The sequence below is a fragment of the Leishmania panamensis genome (assembly GCF_000755165.1).
Source record: "Leishmania panamensis strain MHOM/PA/94/PSC-1 chromosome 32 sequence".
Taxonomy (NCBI): domain Eukaryota; phylum Euglenozoa; class Kinetoplastea; order Trypanosomatida; family Trypanosomatidae; genus Leishmania; species Leishmania panamensis.
In genome coordinates this window covers 300,628-302,335 of record NC_025879.1, presented here as the reverse complement: position 1 = coordinate 302,335, position 1,708 = coordinate 300,628, and the positions used below count along the sequence as shown (strand labels likewise).

The 1,708-nt window shown below is 58.5% G+C and overlaps 1 protein-coding gene across 1 annotated transcript; it reads right to left on the bottom strand.

Annotated features, from left to right (window-relative positions):
* Positions 1 to 307: 307 nt before the first annotated feature.
* Positions 308 to 1,708, bottom strand: LPMP_320890 (hypothetical protein; the record flags this gene model as incomplete). Its single annotated transcript, XM_010703474.1, has 1 exon — positions 308 to 1,708. One exon carries the CDS (start codon positions 1,706 to 1,708, stop codon positions 308 to 310), a length of 1,401 nt encoding a protein of 466 aa, XP_010701776.1.

The window sequence follows — 1,708 nt, the reverse complement described above, 5'->3', positions numbered from 1 at the left end:
AAAGTATGAGGAATGGGGAGGAGGGGGGAGAGAGCGACTCACAGGGAAAAAAAGATGACTGAGACGAATACAAACACAAAAAAAGAGGCACCAATGAGAAACACGAGTCACTCCAAAAAGAAATTCCGAGCAAGAAGAAGTCAGAACAAGGAAGGAGGAGAGTTCGTAACCGCCTCGCTGCAGCAGACGCATCTCATCACAGAGAACCACACAGAGCTAAGCGCCACTCGCATAGGTTGGCGCCCGTCCTCCGATACTCATCCTCCCCCCTCCGTCCTCCCTTTCTAATGAGCGTTGGTGGAGTTAATCATAGCGTCTTTTGATCACCAGACGGATCCATGAACTGCGAAAAAATCGCGCGGAAATTCGCCCCGCTGGGATCGTTCATGCCATCAATCGACACACCAGTAGCCTGGTCGTCATTGGTCAAGTCGGTGATGTCTGTCGGCGATGCTGACACAAATCGCCCCACCATATTTTCGGCGGCGGTATCCGCGCCGTCGGTGCGCCACGGTCCCGTACCTATCGCAGTGGACGCGACGAACTCCTCGACCGTGCTCTGTTCCATCAGGTCGCTTCCATCCACACGACTCAGCGCATTGGCGCTGGAAGACTCGAAGGCGTATTCGTCATGCTGAGAAGTGGAGTTATGACCAACAGTCACGTCATCAGCGACCGCCATCGGCGACGAGACGGCAGGTGCCGCAAGATTTGATCGGCTGTCCCACGCCCACGACGACGCGGCCACGGCGCCGCTATACCGCCCCAGCTGTGCTTCGACGTTGGTAGGATCGGCGTCGTGGGTGTCAGCTGGGAAAATGCCATCAGCGTCTTCCGACCGCTGAAACGGGTTTGCGAAGCTCGGGCTTGCGCTGAGCATGCGGGACGCACTCTCGAGGCTTCGACGCTCGCGGCAGAACTTTCGTAGCTCCTCCTCCGCCTGCATTTCCTTCTCCTGCGACCACGGCTCGCCAGCTTGGGCTGCCATGAACTCTTCCTCCTTGAGGCGCTCGGCCATGTTCATCTCCTCCTGCTTCTCACTCAGATAGGATTGCAAGTTTTTCTCCGAGTCGCTGAGGAAGAGGTCGTCCGAGGACGAGGGAGGCTCTTCTCCCATCAGCGCCACGCGGCGGCGCCACAAGCGACGGCGGACGACGCACAAGGGCATGTGGTTCCTTCTGAACGGAGACAGAACCCGCTTGCACAACGCAGCGTTGGCAACATCAGCGTTGCCTCGGCTATCCGACCTGACGAACTGCTCTCCGTAGCGCCACCCGGCCGTGTCAGTGCCGTGTGGGTGCTCCTTGTAAATTTCCCAGAAGCCCACCCACCGGTAGTCCGAGGGAAGCGCCACTGTGAGGATGCGACGGGCCGGCCACTGTGGATTGGAGGCACGAGAAGAGGGAGGGTTAGCCGACTGAAAAGCAGCGTCGAAGTCGGCTGGGTGGGCACCGCAGAGGCGGTACGCCGGGGGTACAAAACAGAAGTTGGGAAGGTCAGTAAGAAAGCGACTGGTGCCCCATCCGATAACGGGATACCAGCGCTGGTTTTCCCACATTTCCACCCAAAGTGTAGGGCCTAGCTTCAGCGCGGACTCATAAGGATTGCTGACGTTGGAGGACAGCGAACTTTCGCTTCGAGATCGAGAATGTGACGCCTCGTGCTGCTCTGCGCTCGCCGGCGGTGTGGTGGATGGCTCCTGTGGCAT